The 21,458-nt window shown below is 41.7% G+C and overlaps 1 protein-coding gene across 3 annotated transcripts in view; it reads right to left on the minus strand.

Annotated features, from left to right (window-relative positions):
- DENND5A (DENN domain containing 5A) overlaps positions 1 to 21,458 on the minus strand; it is a 105,289-nt gene that overhangs the window by 3,575 nt on the left and 80,256 nt on the right. For 2 of the 3 annotated variants that reach the window (XM_003781086.3, XM_012803686.2), the window contains exons 11-20: positions 20,550 to 20,681; positions 17,713 to 17,865; positions 10,048 to 10,132; positions 8,421 to 8,505; positions 7,677 to 7,805; positions 3,822 to 3,943; positions 2,185 to 2,330; positions 1,507 to 1,625; positions 943 to 1,124; positions 245 to 327 (exon numbers count right to left, since the gene is read on the minus strand). In XM_003781086.3, coding sequence (XP_003781134.2) covers positions 245 to 327; positions 943 to 1,124; positions 1,507 to 1,625; positions 2,185 to 2,330; positions 3,822 to 3,943; positions 7,677 to 7,805; positions 8,421 to 8,505; positions 10,048 to 10,132; positions 17,713 to 17,865; positions 20,550 to 20,681 — 1,236 coding nt within the window. The remainder of the gene's footprint in view (positions 1 to 244; positions 328 to 942; positions 1,125 to 1,506; positions 1,626 to 2,184; positions 2,331 to 3,821; positions 3,944 to 7,676; positions 7,806 to 8,420; positions 8,506 to 10,047; positions 10,133 to 17,712; positions 17,866 to 20,549; positions 20,682 to 21,458) is intronic. The other variant, XM_023514907.1, reaches the window with a different exon arrangement.

The raw sequence follows: 21,458 nt of genomic DNA on the forward strand, positions 1-21,458 counted from the left end.
AGGACAGGAATAGGCACCGCACTGGAGGCCTAGGGACTCCTCTAGTATGGAAGAAACAACAGGGCAAATGAGGCAAAGGCCCCCAGAGGAAGGAGTCTACTCCAGCTCAGACTAGCTGAGGCACACATTCTACAAGACTCTGGGCTATCTATGCACCTGGGCCTGGAAGAGCACAAGAAGATACTTGGGTTAACAGTATCACTCCCTCAATGTAAGACCTGGTTTGCAGGGTAGGAAGGCTCACCTCTTTCTCAGGCTTATGGAAGTGCTTCACAATGCCATTCACTGCCTCCCCAATGGATTCCTGGATCTGCCCAGTATTCAGCTCTGATAAAAGATCAAGCAGACATCCTAACCAATCTCAGAGGCTAACAGTGCTCAGCTGACTGAGTGGAAGACTGAAGACACAGGCAGGGCCCGAGAGGCTGGGCAGCTAGACCCTGGGAAGCAGAGGCTCTTGTCTACCCAACTTTACTGAGCTAGTTCTTCCTAAAACCTTGGGTAAAAAGCAAAAGCTAATATTATAATATAACATAAGCGTTCTATCTCTAAAAGATGCTGGTAAAGTTTATTTTCCATTTTACCCTGGAGTTTCTGGCAACCAAAAGAGGGTCATTCCTTGGCTGTGAAACTCAGGAATCAGGGAAGAGAAGGCCAGAAAATAGACCCCCCTTCATTAAAAGATTACATACAAATAGTATAGAGTGCCCAGGCTTAGCTACATAAGCCCATGCAGCTTCATCCAGGCCTCTAAGGAGAGTGCCAAATACTCTCTCTGATTCGTGAGAGAAGGGTGCCAAATGCCCGAGGCAGCTCTAACAGTAGAAGTGGTTCCTACAGGAGCCGTGTAGGGTGGGATTTGGGCTCTCAATCAGAGTTGGGAGAGATCTGCCCCCTGCTCAGGCTGGAAGGCATGAGGGCCCAGCCCCTCTTCCGACTTACTGGGCTTGTTGTTGGGTGAGATGGTAACAAGCCTCCGGATGACACTCGGGGACTGCTGTAGCGGCGGGGTCCGGCATGGCCTCTCGTCCACCTCGGGCTGGGACGTGAGCAGCTCCCCAACTAGGATCCGCTCCAGGCTTCCATCGTCCATGCCCTTCCCCAACCACCGGCCACATGGGAACCTGAAGGTCAGGTACAGGCCTGTGAGAGCTGCCAGCTCCTCCACAGTGCCCTTCTCCTTGCTGCTCTGCAAGAGCTGTCTACAGAGCCAACCCCTGGGGAAAGGCCCTAAAGCCAGGCCAGGGAGCCCCTCACGGCCCTGTCTGTTCCACTGGCATGGGTGGCATGGGAGCTGTGGACAGCAATCCCACACATCTTCACTTAGAAAGCCCTCCTACTAATTCTTTTCATGTGCATGAGGCAAAGCCAAATAGGAAGCTGCCTCCACCTCTCACAGCCTAAAGGTCTCCTTGAGAATGCCACATCCTAAGCAGTGCAGCCGGCTCCCAGTGGCACAACTTGCACTTAAGGGATATCTGAGGACATATCTGAGGAAACACTTACTTATAGGTGTGTCCTGTGATCTCATTCCTGACCATCACATACTCCACCAGCCATTTGGCATACAGCCCAGAGTTATCATGGCCAATCTGCACAGTAGTGAGCTTCCCCAAGTTCTGGCACTGTGAGCAAATAGATGAGGTATGTCAGGAAAACAGGAGAAAAGGACAAGCCTTGGAGGCCCAGATCTGACTGGTGCCTGCAACCTGGCCCCTCAGCATCTGCAGGGCGGAGCTCTTGGCTCTACCTACCACCAGGGCTGACAGTACAGCACTTTCTCATGAGGGGCCCAACACTGAGAAAGACGCTGCTACCTAGAGGAGAGACAGGACCTGGGGACAGGCGGCTCCAAAAGTGGATTGCAAAGTCTCTGGGAACGCTTGGGCTCAGCAGCTGAAAGAACTTTGGGGGACTTCTCAACACATGATGCAAAGAAAGATGTGTAAGTCCACTAAAGTAAGTGCCTTCCAGCCAGACACTGTTTAGGCAGGGCAGGCTCCCTCTCCTCAGCGTCAATTCTGGCTCCAGTGTCCAGTGATCTCAGGACAGGTCAGCTATGCTGATGCATTAAACTGTACAGAACAAGGCCTCCAGAAAACTCTGTAGAAAACTCCCCAAAGCAGATGTTGCAAACTTAGATCCCCACAGAGCCTGGTGTTGTAGTCCCCAGATAACACATACCTCAAAGGTCATCTCTAGCACGTTCCTGGGAATCTGTAGGATCTGTGTCTCACCCAATTCTCCTGATATACAGATCCATGGGTTGGCAGTGAACATGGAGCCCCCCAGCTTCTTGCTTGGTACAATTAGAATGTGGTACGGGATCACTGTTTAAGGAAAACCACAAAAGCATTAATTTAGGGGACTCAGGAAACCTTCCCATACCTTATAGGGCCCTGACCTGCCCCAGGCATGCTGGTGCAACTGTGGTCCCAGGAGAGCCCTGGAACAGCAGGGCCCCAGGTACTAGGTGGATTAGAATATTAGCCAATTCCCCCAAGTACCTCATTCTTATTCCTCACAGGGTTACCACCCAAACCTCAAAGATCCAAGCCTATCTGCAGGCTCAGGGCTAAGTGAACTTATTCTTTAAACAATGCCACCAATTCTGTATTAAATTGCTTTTCAGAATACTTTCCAACCTATCATCTCATGAACCCTAATGGCAATCATAACAATCTTGAGAGGTCACACGAGTATTGTAATCTCTCTTCCAAGGCATGAAGAGGGTAGTAATTTCCCTCAAGTCTTCTAAATTCCAGTCCAGTGCTACTCCTTTTAAGCTCATAGCCCTAGTCTCTGAGAGGGAAGATGGAGTGTCAATGTCAAACAGAGTCCATGCTGCCGAGGCTGCTAACTGGCAAAAAAACTAACTGTGGGGCAACCTCAGAGACCTCTCTCCACCCAGCAGAGAATCCTGGTGTCAAAGAAAGAAGAGGCTCAGCTGGGCTGGGTGCAGTGGCTCACACTTCTAATTCCAACAACTTCGGAGGCTAAGACAGAAGGATCGCTTGAGGCCAAGAGTTCAAGACCAGTCTAGGAAACATAGCAACTTTCTCCTTTTAAAAAATAAAAAGAAATAAAAAAGGAGAAGGCTCAAAGGGCAAAGGGCATTAAACCATTTTGAACCTTCTTTTATATTCCAAAAATACAGAGAGTGAGGCCCACAGCAGGAACACATAATGAGCTGGGCTGGGCCTCAGTCAAACTTATCACTGCCATTCACTCAGGGTAAAACAAAAGGGAGATTCTTTATAGATATGCAGGAAGAGAAGTAAACTGCATCAGCCTACTGTAAGGAAGGGAAATACTTGATAACTCCATGACAAAAGGACTGAGATTCCTCAATTCAAAACAAGACTTGAAAAGCTTCAAAGAAAACACAATCTCCAAGCAGAGTAGGTGGACCTCTCTCCCGACAAAAGCAAAAGATATACAGAAAGTACAAGGATAGGCTGGGTGCAGTGGCTTACACCTGTAATCCTAGCACTCTGTGGGGCCCAGGCAGGTGGATTGCCTGAACTCACAGGTTTGAGACCAACCTGAGCAAGAGCAAGACCCTGTCTCTCCAAAAAAAAAAAAAAAAATTGTGAGGCATTGTGGCAGGTGCCTGTAGTCCCAGCTACTCAGGAGGCTGGGACATGAGACTTGCTTGAACCTAAGAGCACCCTACAGAGGGTGACAAAGTTAGACTTAGTCTCAAAACAAAAAAAGTACAGGAATAATTTTCTTTCTTTAAAAAGGGGACACTGAGTGAGCTTCAGGCAGGCTGATGAAGATTGCCTGAGGAGGCCAATGGGGAGCTTGGGGATACTCACAGATAGTTGTGAAGACATTGGTAAAGCAAAAGTAATCCACAGCGTTGAAAGACAGGAGGTGATAAAGGAATTGCTCCTTCTCATCATCACAGCGCAGGAAGGCATAGCGCTTGTACAGCTTTCTGTTGGGGAGGAGGCAACACATAAGTCTCTCAGCCAAGAGGAGGAGAGAGAAGTTAGAATTACTCATTTCTAGAAGGCGACAGATAAAGAAAGTATAAAATATCACTCCCAAGTTCATCAGGTTTACCCTATTAAGGAACAAAGCTAGCCATTCTGTAACTGAGGGGCGGAGGGAAAACGGCTTAAGCTATAGCAAGAACAATAAAAATCAAACACTATCTGTGTGTAAGAGTTGATATTATATAATCAAGTGCTAGAATCTCCTCTCCTAAACTGTGGGCTGAAATGATCTCTCTATCAGAGATCAAACAGGTTATCTCAGGCTTCTCATTGTCACCCAGCATATGCTGTGTGAGTAGCAATAGAAGGAGGTCTCAGTTATCATTTATCACCAGGCCTAGTTTCAAACCCTCAGCAGACCCAGAGCCACAAATCAGAACGCAGCTCTGAACGTGGTATAACTGAGCACAGCTTGAGAGGCACTGAAGGGCAGGCTTCTGCTCCTGCATGTGATCCAAGTCATAGGTCAGGAAGAGCTGTGCAGATCATGCCCTTTCCCTCTTCTCAAACTTCCTCCCTTCATCCCCACTGCTTATTCCTAAAAGGCCAGTTTCTCTAAAGTTAAGGGTTCAGAAAAATGATCACTTAGCAACAAGACTGAAAAATGAGGCTAGAGTTGAATGAAGGAAGGCCCTACATTTTCAAGCTAAAGAGTTTGCAACTTGCCTAGCAAGTAATGGGTTTCTGAAATTTGCCCTAGAAGTAAAGGGAGAGCTATAACCAAACTCAGAAAATTTAAATTTAATGTAGGTGACAGGTTAAAGGAGAATGAGGCAATACAGTAAAAATGAAGAGGAGATAGGTTGGGCAGAGGCTAAGGACTTGAAACCTGTATGTGGGAGGTAAAGCAAAGCAAGAATCCAAGACTAACTCCAAATTTTGAATGCAGGTAGCAAGGAGCAGGGGGGAGATTTTCAGAGAGCACAGTGGTGACAGTAACAGAAAGTCTGAGAGTAAAGGCGTTATGGTAAAGACTCTGTCAAGCTTGCTTTTGTTCTCTCTAACTAAAAGTAAGATATATCTATATACAGGTAAATACAGGACTGGACCTCAGAAGACACATCAGAGCAAGAACTTCAGGATGTGGGAGTCATTTGCTTAGAAGTGAGAGAAGTGTCATAAGAATGGATGGGGTTGGCCTGGTGCCCATAGCACAGTGGTTACAGCGCTGGCCACATGCACGGAGTCTGGCCAGCTAAATAACAATGGCAACTGCAATAAAAACAAACAAACAAACAAACAAAACAGAATGGATGAAGTCACCAAGTGAGAAAGAAACAAAGAAAACGTGCACGCGTAGAGAACTGTGTGTGTGAAGATGGTGTCAGCCAATATCATGGAAAGACTAAGGGGAGATAGAGAATAGGATGGTATACGGTCATGGCAGCCATACACAGTGAATTCAAGGTAAAGGGGGCACTACACGAGAGGTCAAGGAGACCACTCTGGCTGCCTTTATAAGAGCTAATTTCTCCTTCTGGATTTACACTTCAGTGAGTCCACGAATACATGAGCCTTGCTCTTGCTTCCACCTTACCCCATCTCCAGGCTGCAAAGAGTTATGGAGGCCAATTGGAAACTTCAGAGATTAAGGAACATGCTGTTAAAATATACTCTCCCAAGGCTGACCGCCTGGTCCTGTCTCTGCAGCTATGCACACATTTTATATGAGCTGGATGAATACCTACTAGGTGCTAGCCAACATATTCAAGATTGGGTAAGGTACATGGTTCATGCTCTCAATGAAAGCAAATTTTAAAAAGCAGCAAGCAAATAGATGATATAATGCACCATATCGGCACTTTTTAAAAAAGGGATGAACAAATTGCAAATGTTATGCACACAAGAAGGAATGAACCATGTCTCTGGAAAGTCCAGGAAAACATTGGCAAAGAAAACTTCTAATTGGACTCCGAAGGAGGAGGAGGAGGAGGTCCAGGTGGAGAGAGGTAAGAAACAAGAGTCGTGCAGAAGTATAGACAAGAAAGTGCTGAGAAGGGAAAAGGGTATGATGTGACAAGTTTTAAGCAAACTGAGGAGAAAGATCCAGACAGGGTGGAGGTGCCAGCAGGCAGGTTTTGATGAAGTGCCCCTTTCTCTCTCCCTATTCCCATCCAAGAGTTTTATGGCAGCAAAACTCTCCTCATTTTCCATTCACTGGGAGTAACACAGGGATTAGAGTATCAAGTTACTGTATATTTAGTAAATTCTGAGCTCATCTCCTCTAACAGGGTTACAGTTTAAAGAAACCAAGATCAGCTTCCTCACTAAGGCCTGTGCACCATTCACTGTTGGGGAGGCCCTTAAGCTCACCTGCCCTAGGCCTGTACATGTCTTGGTCTTCATAAAGTTTCTGTGCTTGCCCCTTCTCAGCTGCCTCTTAGCCCTGTCTTCCTAGGGACCTGCAGCCCCTCCCGACAGAAGAGCCCACACTGGCCCAGTGGATGTACTCCTGCCCTGTCAGACCCCAGCACCTATATAGCTACGATGACAGATTTTTCCAGGACACATAACTGTCCTCTAGAATCTGGTGTACAAATGTTTGTCTTCCAAAGCCCTGGATTAAATGTTCACTTGTTCTTTTAGTTGTTTTCCCAATCTTCAAATTTTATTCTTAATCCTTTTGGTCCCTTTAGGGGACAAATTTTAAGTACTTTAGAATTGTTATTTCCTAACTTCTCAAGTAAGCTCTCTAACTTACCAAGGTTTTAAACCTAGTTTCTTGCTGTAGTACATACACACAGCACAGTCTAAAAAATCATATTTCACTTTGAATAAAACTAGATCTTCAGGTTTAATCTATCAGCTTACACTAAATCTCCCCAAGGTCCACTCCTCTCCCTTATTATCTGGAGGGAGTCACATAATAAAGGATATCATGAAATTGCCCAAGGAAATCCTAAAAAGAAAAAAAAATGCCCAATAGTCTTGCCAATGAACAAAGAGCCAAATAATTATATATCAGGAAAGACAGAGAGATGATAATCTGAGAGTCGTAGGAGGACAGCCTTCTTTCTCCTGCCCCTCTTGTAGCGAGGGTACAGAAAGAATGCAGGGGACAAAAACAAATCAAAAGAAAGGACCTGTAGGTTTAGTGGCTCCTAGAGTGCAAGAGCCTTGGGCTCTCTCCCTATCCTCTTTCTAGGGGGGAGATATGGAAGGAAAGAACATATGAGTATCATGTGAAAGCCCTTCTATACTCCAGGGAGATTTAGACAGGATCCAGAGAGGAAGAGCAAAGAATTGGTTGCTTTGGGCTAGCCCTGGGCTCAGGAGAGAGTAAGAGAGATAAGCAGATACCGCAGAAGTTTCCCTTTAATTCTCCAATCCTTTGCTCCCCAGGACAGGAAAGAGACAGAAAAAATGCCTTATGCCCAAGAGGTATACATGTCACCTGAATACAGGAAGAAGAGGTAAAACACATCCTTCTCACTACCTCTTTAAGAAAGCTAGTTTTGAGCATGTAGGTTGATGCTAGGGAAAACAGATACGGCACAAGTATTCTTCTACAGATAAAAAAGAGGAAATATTACAAAACCTTCATATGCAATTTGAGGTTAGCTGAATGCAGCAGCAATGACATACTGACTACTCCCCCTCCCCACACAGGCGTTTCCAATCCCTCCCCACCATTCCTGGGAGCCCGCTTCTACTCAGGTACAGTGGACTTACTTGGTGAGCTCATGGTCTGAGAGAAGCTGCTTAAGGTGTCTGGACAGTAATTTTTTTTCCATAGACAGTCGCACCCATGCTCTGGCCTTTCCCACATCAGTCTTGATTTCCCCAATGTTCTGGATGTGCCTGTAGGAGGAATGTAAAAGGGGAGTGGAAGGTGAGAGACAAAATCTACCTCACCTATAAAGCCAAAGGAGGCATATCCCATCCCCCCCAGAAGAGCATATCTCTCTTCATCAAATTCTAGGCTCCCGTATAGCTTTTTTTTTAAGCTTTTTTAGGTTTTTTTTGTTTGTTTGTTTGTTTGGGGTTTTTTTTTTTTCTTTTTCCAGTTTTTGGTCGGGGCCGGGTTTGAACCTGCCACCTCTGGTATATGGCGCCAGCACCCTACTCCTTTGAGCCACAGGTGCCCATATAGCTTTGATACATGGGCTCATCATAGTTTGAGGGGGGGGGAAAGACAGTGTACCCCTTAAAATGCCAGGTCAACTCTGAAACCTTAGGCCTTGAAATACTCTCCTATGCTCCTTCACCCTGGTAGAGTTTTCCAAATTCTACAGGAAACCCAACTGTACAAACAGCTCTATACGTGGATCATCAAGCACAAGACAAAAAAGGAGGACTTCCTGGTTAGCTGAGATGTTATAGGAGCCACTGAGATCTTGTTATTTAAAGTGGACACCAAAGTAGCAACCAAAACCTAGATTTTAGTGGCTTTATTACACATGATCCCGTACTGACCTCATATCCTGAATCAGGGAGATCCTTAGGGGAGGCATGACTGAGCTGGTATCAGACTTCCTCCGTTCTGAATCAAGAAGTATTCCTAGAACACAAAGATAGTCATGTCCAAAAAGATCTGAATATCAAAATAAATGACTAATCTTCTTTTCTCTCAAGTCTCAAATCTCTATGGAAAATAGTTGGTTACATTAGTAACACTTTAATCACATAAATATTAAGTTCACAGAGATCATTATTTTATATTTTTATGTATATATTACCTTATTTAATTATCTAACAACTTAGGTAGTCAAGGAAAATATCACAACATCCCCTCTTAACAAAGGAGGAAACTGAAGTTCAGAGAGATTAGCTGCTCTGCCTAGGTCACCATATGGCCGTCAGGACTAGAACACAAATCTGGCTCCTGATCTATCGTAATTCATGGAAGCAGTGTTTTTACTTGGATACTGTTCACATCCTGTTCTGACTTCAAAATGGGCTACAAAAGAGCCAAAAGAATGTATAAAGAACCTGTCCCTGAATGTGTGGAACCTCCAGGAGAAAAGAAGATACAATATCTTGAAATCCTCATGTCTGGCCTAATGCTTAAAACTTAGTGTTTCATTATCAAGCTATCTGGAATTGTTGGCTACAGTTTCTCCCTCAACAATAACTTTTACAGCTTTCTGAGAGGACTCTGTGCTCCTATAGATACAGAAATAAGACTACTTAGAGAACTCTTATCCCTGATTTCCAGCCAATTATCTCCCCACATTCAGTGCTCAGTTGAGGTCAACTAGCTCAAAGGCAAAGACTTCATGTCCATCTGTTCACCTCATTTAATTCATCTTTACCATTAGGATAAGAACATCCAAGAAGGGCAAACAAACTCCTTGTGAGAGAGGGGAGAGCAAAGGATGGTGTGAAGGGGAGATGTAGCCCAGAGGTAAAATGAGAAGGAAGGAGACTACCTGGAAGGGACACTGTGGAACAGTATAGAAGAACACCAGACCAGGAGACAGGAGGCCTGCCTCCTATTCTAGCATCTTCCATTAGTTCACTATGTGATCTTAAGTAAATTTAATTCTTCTTTGGACCTCACTTTCTTCCTCTTACAAAATAAAGAGGCTGGAATAGATGATCTCTAGGGTCCCTATACACCATGACATTTTTATTAAATTAGAAACACAAGAAAAGTGTAAGGAATCATTCACACCAGACCTTGACTTTGAGGAGTTCCAAAGGAAGGATAATGACCAACAGCTCTCTTGACTAATAGGATAGATAGTCTCAATGGCCATGTCAGAGAAATAAAACAAAAGACTCTAAAAATAGCTTGCTCCAAACACAGGACACTAGTACTACAGTAAAACTCAAATTCATTTGTAAGACTGGTCTCTTACTTATATAAATTTTCTATCTTGCTGATCAAAAGGGGACAGAAACACATAATGAAAACAAAATCCGTGACTTGGGTGTGCTCTGTGGTTCAGAGACCCTGATAGTTCAGTATTTAAAATAGAAAACATTCCAGAGCAAAGGCTTCATTGACCTGAAATAATATGCTTCAGATGATCACTCCAGTGGGAGATGGAAAAGTAGACAGAGGTAGTTCTCTCCAATGTTGCAGAGACCATCATACCTGAAGCAGTGAAACTTCCTGATGTGAGTTTTCTCTGCCGGTTTTCCTGATAATGTAATAGGTGGGACCACAAGGCTGACTTACCCTGGAATCAATGCATGGGAAAAATAAATATCAGTTTAGATTTCAAAGGTCAAGCTTTTAAACATATATTATAGATACAGGTTTTTGCTAAAAAGTATCTGTATTTTTTCTGGTTAGTATGTACCTGAAACACAATGGAAGTATATCTCCTTACTAAAATATAGGAGAAACAAAAATGGAACCAAAAAAAAGGAAATAATCCTTTAGGAATAGGGAGGCAATACCAAAAGAAAGCCTGGGAAGGGACCAGTGGATAAGAACAGAAAAAGCAAATAACCTACTGAGCTCTAAATGGTCTGTTGTCTGAAGGTTGGCCTGGGCAGAGCGTGATGGCTTTTGTACAGAGAAGCAGATGTCCAGTCTATGAGGGTCTAAGATAGCCCTGAATTTCTTAAAATACTTAAAGGATTCCTGCCTTTAGTGCAGGCTAAAAAGAATAAGTCATCACTGTGATGTGGATTTATTCTTGAACAACGTATAGTTGAAGAAGCCTGAGAGAAGACAGGCTATACTTAACTGCAAGGCTGAGATAAACTAGTCAATACAATAGAACTTTGGCATTTAGAAATGTAGGAATTGCAGCTCAAATTATTTGAGACATGTAGTAATTTGTTATTTTGCCAAGGCACAAATGTGAACAGTATTTACATGTCTGATGTAAGAGCAACTCAGCTAGGAGGTGGTAAGTGAGCACAGCTGGCCACCCACCACCTGCTTGTCTCCTAATCCAGTGATTCTCAACCTTCCTAATGCCACACTGTATTTTCACTGTTACAAAGGGGTCGTGACCCACAGGTTGAGAACTGCTGTTCTAATCTTCGTTCAGTATGTTGTAAGCCTTGTTAAGTAATAAAAACTTTATTTCAGATTTCTAATAAGAGTCCCTATTTAGTTGATATAACATAAATGTGGTATGTTTGTTTTAGTAGAAAGATTCATTAATAATTTTATAAATGAATTATAATTGAATTAACTCATTATAGATGAGTTCTGTACTAATAAAAGCAGTAATAATAGAAGCTATGATATCTATCATAGAGGCTTGCAATGAACTAAACATTATGTCAAATGTTTAAAAAACAGTATTTTAATTAATGCTCCCAATAATCTTACAAGGTGAATAGCTCTATCCCCATTTTCTTTAGAAAAGAGCAAATCAAGGATCAGAAAGTTTAATTAAGATCACACCATTAGTAAGTAGAGTGTTGGGATTCAAGCTAAAGTCTATCTAATGTCAGAACCATTGCCTTTTTTTTTTTTTTTTTTTGAGACAGAGTCTTGCTCTGTCAGCAGGGCTAGCATCAGCCTAGCTCACAGCAATCTCAAACTCCTGTATTCAAGCAATTCTCTTGCCACAGCCTCCAGAGTAGCTGGGACCACACACAGGTGCCTACCTATTTTTTCTATTTTTAGTAGAGATGGAGTCACCCTCTGTAGAGTACTGTGGCATCACAGCTCATAGCAACCTCACTCTTGCTTAGGCTGGTCTTGAACTCCTGAGTTCAAGGGATCCTCCCACCTTAGCCTCCTAGAGTGCTAGGATTACAGATGTGAGCCACCTTGCCCAGCTGGAACCATTCCTCTTAATAATTATGCTATATAAGTTGATTCTGGAAAAGACTGTTTAACATTTGAGGTTATAGTTTCTGAAAAAAAATTTGTGCCCTGGTATGAAAGTAAAGATTTAAAGTCTTAAAATTTATCTCATGAAAACAGAAAGATCTATTTTGTTTCTATTCACCAACTTGATCTACTTTGGAAAAAAAATGTCAAACAACTCAATGGAAAGAAGCCCTCATCTATAGGACAGCAAGTTGTCAAAACCTTGCTGCGTGTTTGTTTTTTCTACAAAATTTACACAACTTAAAACAACACCCAACGTCAATGGCAATTAAAAAATATATACAGCCAGGCTTGGCACCCATAGCTCAATGAGTAGAGCACTGGCCACATACACCAAGGCTGGCAGGTTCAAGCCTGACCTGGACCTGCTGAACAATGACAACTGCAACCAAAAAATAGCCAGGTGTTGTGGCGGGTGCCTGTAGTCTCAGCTACTCGGGAAGCTGAGGCAAGAGAATAACTTAAGCCCAAGAGTTATAACCCAAGGGTAATATAATGAGACTCTGTCTCAAAAACAAAAACAAAAAACAACAAAAAAATTATATATATACATATATATATAATATATATATGTAGAAAGAGAGAGAGAGAGAGCACGTGCGTGCCAGGAGTGGTTGCTCACACTCTGGGAGGCTGAGATGGATAAGAGAAAGACCCTGTCTCTACAAATAGCTGGGCATTGTGACGAGCACCTGTAATCCCAGCTACTTGGGAGGCTGAGGCAAGAGAATCTCTTGAGCCCAAGAGTCTAAGGTTGCTATGAACTATAACACCACAGCACTCAAGCATAGGCAACTGAGTGAGACTCTGTCTCTGTCTCTCTCTCTCTCTTTCATACACACACACACACACACACACACAAATTAGAAACTACCAGGCCTTATTCACCAAAATATCAAATACTTCAGAAAACGTAGATATTCAACAGTAACAAGACCTGCAACTCCAATACACCATTACCACGAAGATCTATTAATATATGTAGGAAATAATGCTCTTTGACTTAGTAATTCAATTTCTAGAAATCCATTCAAGCATCTGTTTATCAAAACCATCAGAAAATAGCCTCCTGGCTGGGCACAGTGGCTCACACCTATAATGCTAGCACTCTGGCAGGCCAAGGTGGGAGGATCACTTAAGGCCAAGAGTTCAAAACAAGCCTGAGCAGAGCAGGCATGGTGGCTCACACCTGTAATCCTACCATTTTGGGAGGCCGAGGTGGGTGGACTGCCTGAGAGCTCAGGAGTTTCAGACCAGCCTGAGCAATAGAGAGACCTTTCTCTACTAAAAATAGAAAAACTGAAGCAAGACAATCACTTGAGCCCAAGAGCTTGAAACTGCTGTGAGCTTTGACCCCATGGCACTCTACTTGGGGCACCAGAATGAGACCCTGTCTCAAAGAAAAAAAAAAAAAAAAGACAAGCCTGAGCAAAAGTGAGACCCCATTTCTACAAAAACAAACAAACAACAACAACAAAATACACTGAAAAAAAGCAGCTGGCCATGGTGGCACACGCCTGTAGTTTTAGCTACTCAAGAGGCTGAGGCAGGAGGATAGCTTGAGCCCAGGAGTTTGAGGTTGCACTGAGATGTAATGATACACTGCACTCTAGCCAGGAAGACAGAGTGAGACTCAGTCTCAAAAAAATAAATAAATAAAAACAAACAAACAACAAAGTTTTCTAAAAGGGAACGGACTTTTATCTTATTTAGCAATGTTATCTCCAGCACCGAGGCTGAGTAGGAAGGCAGCCCAACAGAACTCAATGAAACTGGATGTGACACACACTAAATCAGCTAGTCACCAGAGAGTCCTGACATGCAATAATGCTCACAAGAGAAAAAGCAGGTTACTGTGCCAGAAGGAAGTCCACAGAGATTCCACAGGCAAGGAGGAAGAGTGAGGGCCAGGGTGGGAAAGTGGCAAGTAGGCTGCTGTGCTCGGGTCTTTCTAGTTCAAGGGACATGGATTACTCTTTTCCCTCTTTTGCAAAGGAGCTGAGACTGCATGGCTCAGTACAACCTGACTACCTATTCGGTGATATGGCCACACAATAAACAGCACCAGATTCGCTAAGAATGTCATAAGCATGAAAGATGAGAAACAACCCCTTTACACATACCAAGCCCCAAATGGTAGTAGTTATACAATCATCATTAAAAACCAAGCCCCACCTCTAACTGCCAGAAAAACAAACTATAGTTGGAAGCTCATCTTGGAGAATGTCACTGAAAGCCAAAGAAAGTAGTGAGGATAACAGGTTCTTATGAAGACTTGCTGTAGGTACCCTGCCATGATAGCAGTTAAGGCTGACAACAAAATTCAGGAAGCCGGTAGCAAAAACTGCTGCCAAGGTTCTTTCTACTTTCTGAGCAACTCAGTAAGGTGTCCCCAGCAGGAGATACTAAGATCACCTTCTGAGAAGGAACTTAGTTACTACCTAGGCTCATGATGGAGGGGAATAGGTGACCAGGGTGTGACCTTTAGACTGGATCATAACCAAAGACTATCTCAGCAGGATGAAGATGTTCTACACACAGGATAGCAAAACGGAGGCCTGAGAGAACATGCTGGTAGGAGCCTAACACAGACAGTCAGAGTCAATCTCCAGCAGAACATGTATCCCCAAGGCTCCAAATGCCCTGCCAGAAGCACAGACCCTCACTTTCCTCTGATATCACTGTCACCGCTTTATTTCAGAGCTCCAAAAGTTAGGACTCAGAACAAAATGGAATCTCAACTAAAAAGCCCCCAATATTTTATACTTGTTTCCTCTCTATCCAAAATGAGAGAGGGATCATCAAATGGACTCGAAAAAAAATTCCCCGCGCTATGAAAATTCTCATAGAATATTGCTTTAAAGCCTCAGAGGACAGGTTCAGAATATGTAGTGACATGATACTTTTTCTCAAAATGCAGGAAAAAGCCTCGCTAACTCCCTAGAGATTTTTGTGGTAAATATTAAAACGATTAGGAGGGTATACATTTTACAAAAAAAGAAAGAAAGAGTTTAATTACAGTGCCAGGCTTGCTAAATTTTAAGGAATTTTAAATGGCAAAAAGATATGTATGTTCCACTCAGTTGTTACAGAGAACAGAAAGCAACAGAAATCTTTCATATAAGAACCTTCTATGGCTCGGCGCCTATAGCTCAACCAGCTAAGGTGGCGGGTTCGAATCCCCAGCCCGGACCCGCCAAACAACAATGACGGCTGCAACCAAAAAATAGCCGGGCGTTGTGGCGGGCGCCTGTGGTCCCAGCTACTTGGGAGGCGGAGGCAAGAGACTCGTTTGAGCCCAGGAGTTGGAGGTTGCTGTGAGCTGTAATGCCACGGCACTCTACCCAGCGGGACAGCTTGAGGCTCTGTCTCAAAAAAAAAAAAAAGAACCTTCTATAGTTCAGTGTCATATGTTGCACAAATATCACATGCCAGGTACTTATTTGTGTTATATATAGTTATCACAGTAACTGAAATGTAGGTTTTATTAACTACTTACCTTTTATGGTTTTGGAAGATAAGGCTAAGAAATCATAAGTCATTTATTTAAAGTGCTCTAGCAGAAACAGGATTCAAATCCAAATCTTTCTAACCTATGGCTTACAGTATTGCTAATACACTACAGGACTTTCAAACTTTCAGAGATGGAATACATAATTTTTAACATAAAAAAAACTTTACAATAATCAGTGTTGTTTACAATATTGAAAAATATTAATGACAAGGGACTGACTAAAGCATGGCATATATACAGGGTGGTCATAAAGTTTGTGTGCAATTTAAAGTAGTTATCTATTTCAAATTGCACATGAACCACTCTATATTTTAAATTGCACATGGCCACACTTTATAATGAACATGGTAATTAAAACTGAGATTTTAGTAAAATAACCACAACCATTTACAAACAGCCAGAAAACAGACACCGAGCTTAGTGTTTACATGCATGATCTTCTTAAATCCTCACGAGGACCCTATGCAGGTGAGTACATTTGAAATTCCATCATACATAGAAGGAAACAGGTTAGAGAAGCTAGGCACCTCGGTCAGTTTCTTAAAGTTATTTAGTGAGAATCACATTTCAAACCCAGAAGGGACAGGGAACCTGTAATCTCAAAGCAACATGGAGCCCTCCAGATCCCCAAGTGCAGTCCTTGGACCAAATCCAAACTTCACAGAACAAATCCCTTTTAAGAAAGGAATTTGTAAAATTTGGATTCAGTCAAAAGGACACACTCAAGGATCTAGAAGGCCACATATGACCCCAAGGCTACAGGTCCCCTCACCCCCATCCCCCTGTAATACTTACTATATACTATCACCTAAAAATTAGTTAAGGACACAGAAAAGATATGAGATAAAAAGAAAACAAATTACAAAATATTATATAATATATAATCCCATTTGGAATTTTTTATTGATATAGAATTCATATAACCATATACACTTTTAAAGTATACAGATTTCTATAAAAACAAAGTCTGGGTTTTAATCACTGCTATCTAATTCTAGAACATTTTCATCACCCCCAAAAAGAAATTCTATATGCATTAGTAGTCACCCTTCATTCCTCCCTTCCTCTAGCCCAGTGGTTCTCAACCTTCCTAATGCCATGACCCTTTAATATCGTCACCACAACGTGAAGAACTGTGTTAAAGAGTCACTGCATTAGGAAGGGTGAGAACCACTGCTTTAGCCTTGGGCAACCTTAATCTGCTATCTATGGATTTGCCTATTTTGAGCATTTTATATAAATGAGATTATACAATATGTGTTGTATGTTTTCAAAGTTCATCCAGGTTGTAACATCTATCTGTACTTCACTCCCGTTATTACTAATAACAGTCCATTATATGCACACACTACAATAAGGTTGTCTACTCATCAGCTGATGGACATTTGGGCTGTTTCCACTTTCTTGTATTCAAGTTTTCATGTAGACATGTTTTCACTCCTCTTAAGTAGAAGCAGGTTTGCTGGGTCAGCATTTTGAGGAACTGCCAGACTGTTTTCCAAAGTGGCAGCACCATTTTATATTCCCAACAGCAATGTATCATGGTTCCAGTTTCTCCACATCCTTGCTAATACGTGTTATTGTTGATCTATTTTATTTTAGCTATCCTAGTAGGTGTAAAATAGTATTACATTATGGTTCTGTTGGATTTTTATATATACAACTGTATATGCATGATCATATGTGTACATAAAAACATTCTGAAGTACAGGCATGGTAGTGTGTTACTATATCCATTATAGTAGAAACTCCAGTAAGGCAGAGATCTTAGTCTCTTGTTCACTGAGACATGCCAAGTGCCCACAACAGTGCCTGCTGTACTGTAGGCCCTCAATAAATATTTGCTGGATATTAATATGTATTTTCTAATTTTTCTATGATAAAACTGCTTTTCAACATTTTTCAAGTTCTTTTCAAATTTAAAAATAAAAACTATCTTGACTACCCAGTGAAAGTAGAGTATTTTGAAATAAGATCATTCTTTGGGTATTAAGCAACCAAACTCAACTTCCTGAGGCCTTCTTTCAAATCTTTGATAGTTAAATCATTTGTATATAAAAGAAATGTCAATGACAGGCCTTTCCCCACTGAGAATGCAGAAGAAGCCCTTATAGTATGTTTATACTTCCTTGGCTCCAACTTCTCTCTGCTCCATCTCTAGACTAGGGCCAGCTGCCAAACAGGCTGGTCTTCAGCTCTACTCGCAGGAAGGAATAGGCCACTTGTAAAAAGATTGACAAGCACACAGATTTCTGAAGTTTATCTTTAAGGAAAATAGTTTGAATCACATTTACTTATGTGTTTAATTAACTATTTCAAGTCTCACTCCTTGAGCACAGTATACCATTCTTCAAAGCCAGTCAGCTACACAAGAGTGTGGGAAGGCTAGTAAAAGAAAATGGGAAGGCAGGCTGCTCACCAGGGAGATGCTAGACATCCATTACCTGTTTCACTTGTAGCCCGTGACTCCAGATCCTTTCCAGGAGATCACAAAGGCTGGCAATCAGTGTGTTCTCTTCTACCCCTGTGATGTTCACCTCCCCATGTCCTAGCTCCACAGCCTCTCGGCCCATTTTCTCCACCAGCATCCTCTTGGTCTACAAGAAATCAGTCCATAGGATTAGGCAGCCACGGTGAACAGAATCACAAAACTGGAAAGGATTTTTGCACCTTGCACAGCACATCTGCTGGGCTGGGAGGCACAAGATGAATAAGCCCCAGGACATAGAGTATATTTATACCCATACAGGTTAGGTTATGTGCGAATGCATGCTTTAAAAATTTAGTTACAAGGAAGAACTCAGCAATCAATATATACTGCTTGGCCACTGATTTCATTACACTTCATTCAGTTTTTTCATTTATGAGATGAAAAGAGTCAAATAAAACCCTTCAGTAATGCTCACCTCTGACATTCTCTAATTTTCACTGTTTAAAGGACCTTACTAAATAAAACTTCAAGCAAGTATACAACATAGAAATATATGTTGTAGAACATATAGAAGAAATTGTCAAGAGGACAAAAACTTGAGGGTAATTTTACTTTTAGATGAAAGTTTCAAATGCTTATTGCGTAGACATAATAAAAAAAAGCATATGCTTTATGATTAATCAGTTGTAATTAAACACTATGTGCCAGGCACCAGACTGAGCATTGCACTATCGTATTTAAGCCTTTCAGCAATACTATAACTATTATCATTGTTCCCAATTTACAAATGAGGAAATTGAGGCCAGAGAACTTAAATAAGTTGCCCAAAATCACACAGCAAAAAAGCAACAGACTTGGCCTCTGGGTATAAATTTGCAGTAGGTACCCAGCAAATTCTTATTTCTAGACATAAGATATCACTGCTACCAGAGCCAAAAAGAGGCAAATCTTGAGTCAAAGTTCTTAAACAAGATTTAATTATGCCACAAATTTGTGATATATAAAAATCTAAAAAGCAGGGGGAAACCAATAACCTCTAATCCTACCTTTCAGAAGCAACATCTCTCTTTTTTTTGGAGGTAGGACCTTGATCTGTTGCCCCAGATAGAGTATAGTGACATCATCATACAACCTCAACCTCATACAACCTCAAACTACAACCTCAAACTCCTGGGCTCCAGTAATCCTCCTGCCTCAGCTTCCCAAGTAGCTGAGATTACAGGTATGAACCACCACACCCTGCTAATTTTTGTATTTTTTGCAGAGTTGGGGGTCTCACTCTTGTTCAAGCTGGCCTCAAACTCCTGACCTCAAGCAATCCTCTCACTTCATCCTCCTAAAGTGTTAGAATTACAGGCATGAGCCACCATGCCAGGCCAGCAAGGAATTCCTTTTAATATTCTGGCTTATTTCTTTCTAGTATTACTGTTCTTAACTTTTCTACTGTGAAATATACATAGGTCACTACAAAAGTTTTGTGACTGATTGTTATGGTCATTACTTCATTTCTAAGAAACATAGTGGTTTTTTTTTTTTTTTGACAGAGTCTCACTTTGTCACCCATAGTAGAGTACCCAGCTATTTTTATTTTTTGAATGTAGTTGTCATTGTTGTTTGGCAGGCCTGGGCTAGATTTGAACCCACCAGCTTCGCTATATGTGGCTGGTGCCCCAGCCGCTGAGCCCGTAGGCGCGGAGCCTGGAGTGTCATTCTTGCACAAGCTAGTCTTACACTCTTGGCCTCAATTGATCCTCTTGCCTTACCTGCCAAAAGTGCTAGGATTACAGGCGTGAGCCACCATGCCCAGTCTTAATCTAACTTAATTATTTCTTCTGCAAGAGCAAGCATATTTTATTTCTTCCTATAAGTGAGCACCATTTCATCCAATAAATGGGTACCATCTGTACATTTAAAATATAGAAAAATTGACTGGGCATGGTAGCTCAAACCTATATTCCCCATACTTTGGGAGGCTGAGGCAGGAGGATCATTTGAGGCCAGAAGTTTAAGATTAGGCTGGACAACATAGTGAAAACCCATCTCTACAAAAAAAATTCTTAATTAGTCAGGAATAGTGGTGCTCACCTATAATCCTAGTTAATTGGGAGGCTGAGATGAGAGTATCCCTTAAGCCCAGGGGTTCAACTTGGGCAACAGAAAAAGACCCTGTCTCTATAAGAAAAAAATAAATTAAAAAAACCAAAAATGGAGGAAAACATTTTTATTCACTGATGAACAAACAGGATGTAGTAGACATCAAGTTAGCTGAATTGCCCTAAAAGTTATGGTATGCTGACTTGGTTACAAGACTTTTTGTTAGAAAGATTTAAATTCACAACTAAAACATTACTAAAATTAAGAATGACTGTCTTCAGAATAGAGAAAAACATCTAAACAACCTAAGCTTAAGGTGAATAACATACTTTGGCCTAGTACATAGTAGGTACCCAGCAAATTCTTATTTCTAGACATAAGATATCACTGCTACCAGAGCCAAAAAGAGGCAAAATATCTATATATTTTCATATATATAAGTCTAATCTGTCAAAGAATGAAGACAAATTTAAAGTAGTAAAAGCTATCTTAAACTAAACACTGCATCTATCTCTCAGTTTTAAAAAAAATAACTATATATTAATTTTATATCAAGCAAATATTTGCTCTCAATTAATGATTAACTGTATTTAAAACATATACAACTAATTCCAAGTTAACAGAATCTTAAAATTAGTACTATCTTATTATGCTAGTAGTATTTTTTAAATCAAGATAGTGGTGAAAGCCAAGACTTGGTCTCATCTTTGATGCCAAGAGAAACGGCACATATTCACGAAGGTGTCCACAGTTTACCTTGTTGCGGCATTCCTTCAGCAGGCCCTCTACAAACTTCCAGTTGGTCTGGGCAATCACTGATGGAGAAAGGTTTGAGAGCTTGGGCTGGCGGATGGTGCTACCCATAGTCCTGGCTTCCTGGATGTACTTCTATATCAAATAGAAAAATCAAAGACCCTTTGTGTCCATGCACACAAACCTAGGTGACCAGCACTGATGGATGCCTAAAGAGGGCACTCTCTCCCCATACTTTGTTTTTTTTTTTTTTTTTTTTTTTTGTAGAGACAGTCTCACTTTACTTTATTGCCCTTGGTAGAGTGTCGTGGCATCACACAGCTCATAGCAACCTCCAACTCCTGGGGTTAGGTGATTCTCTTGCCTCAGCCTCCCGAGTCGCTGGGATTACAGGCACTTGCCACAACGTCTGGCTATTTTTTGTTGCAGTTTAGCCAGGGCCAGGTTTGAACCTGCCATCCTCGGTATATGGGGCAGGCACCCTACTCACTGAGCCACAGGCGCCACCCTCCCCATACTTTCTAAATGGCCTCTTTCTAGGCTCAGATAAAGTCAGGAGGAAAAAGTTTTCAATGACACTCTTACATTAAAGAGAAAAATTGAAGATAATATGTTTTCTGTTTTCCCTGTGTAAAGCACTCCCTGAATACTATAAATATCTTAGATTTAAAGATACAAGAGGCAAAAAATACACGGCTATAGCATACATAGCTCATTGTGCATCAAAGCAAATCTCAGAGACCACTGACAAAGTCATTTTTACCACCAAGCTGAGAGAAATTTAACTCCTCTGTCCACACCAAAGATAACTACCCTTTCTATTCAAAGTATAACCTTGCTAAATTAGGGCCTAGAAAGTAAGGTTGCACACACAAAACAACCATATTTCTGGCTCAGCGCCTGTGGCTCAAG

The sequence above is a fragment of the Otolemur garnettii genome, unplaced genomic scaffold (genome assembly GCF_000181295.1).
Source record: "Otolemur garnettii isolate 467f Iridium unplaced genomic scaffold, OtoGar3 scaffold00001, whole genome shotgun sequence".
Taxonomy (NCBI): domain Eukaryota; kingdom Metazoa; phylum Chordata; class Mammalia; order Primates; family Galagidae; genus Otolemur; species Otolemur garnettii.